Source organism: Galeopterus variegatus, unplaced genomic scaffold, assembly GCF_000696425.1.
Source record: "Galeopterus variegatus unplaced genomic scaffold, G_variegatus-3.0.2 Scaffold9308, whole genome shotgun sequence".
Taxonomy (NCBI): domain Eukaryota; kingdom Metazoa; phylum Chordata; class Mammalia; order Dermoptera; family Cynocephalidae; genus Galeopterus; species Galeopterus variegatus.
In genome coordinates, this window is record NW_007735419.1 from 42,696 (window position 1) to 43,622 (window position 927).

At 66.7% G+C, this 927-nt stretch overlaps 1 protein-coding gene across 1 annotated transcript in view; it reads left to right on the plus strand.

The window, feature by feature from the left end:
- Positions 1 to 909, plus strand: part of AGAP2 (ArfGAP with GTPase domain, ankyrin repeat and PH domain 2) — a 12,933-nt gene extending 12,024 nt beyond the window's left edge. Inside the window, exon 20 of the mRNA XM_008593540.1 lies at positions 4 to 909. Coding sequence (XP_008591762.1) covers positions 4 to 116 — 113 coding nt within the window. The 3' untranslated portion in view covers positions 117 to 909. The remainder of the gene's footprint in view (positions 1 to 3) is intronic.
- Positions 910 to 927: the final 18 nt, after the last annotated feature.

Genomic DNA, 927 nt, shown 5'->3' on the forward strand with positions numbered 1-927 from the left:
CAGCCACCCCGCCCGGCTCGGCCACCACCCCCAGCATTACCGCCACGCCCAGCCCCCGTCGCCGGAGCAGCGCCGCCAGCGTGGGCCGCGCCGACGCCGCCGTCGCGCTGGTATAGTTGCCAAGCGGGAGAGACACCCCCACCCCCGCGCGGGACGGGCACGACCACACCGGGTGGACCGCTGGACCGATGCACCCACTCACCTCTCCAATGCACACCCCGCCCCACGGGAGCACTTCCTACCCCACGAGGGCACAGCCCGCACGCCTCCCAGAAGACACAAACTCACCTCCCTGTCCCCGACGAGGCATGGAGACCCCAGCTCAACACGCCCCCCTCCACCGCTTCCACGTGCGGATGCTCTGGGTCTATCCGCTGGGTGTTTGCGGAAGGGGAAGCCCCCGCCGCGGTACGGGCTCCTGGGCGCTTGGACGTGCCCGCTCGCGCCCGCTAGGGACGGGAAAAAGACCCAGTCCTGCCTGTGCTCAAGGATCCAACCGCGGGAGCCCATACCCAGGCTGGCTCCTGGGGCGACGCCAAGCCAGAGGGAGGGGTTAGTACGTGGGAGTGCTAGCCCTGGGACTTGGGGCCAATATGGGGACCCTACTCCTTCCATGCTGATCTCACTGCCCGGTGAAAGGGGGAAGGGCAGCGAGGGGCAGGACCCCTGCTGCTCATGGGGGTGGGGGGAGGGGTCCCAAACCCTTTCCGTGAAAGGGACCATGAGGAGTGGAAATCAGGACATCCCCCAACACCTACCCATAGATGGAAGCTAAAGGGCCAGGGGGAGCCAAGAGCCTGGGTCCCTCCTCATTACTATCTTAGGAGGGAGAAGGGATGGAGCAGGAGCAGGCTAAGGAGGGGAGGGCCTTGTAATTTATTACTTTGTTCCGCAACATGGGGGCGGGGGCGGGTAGGGGCGTGGGGA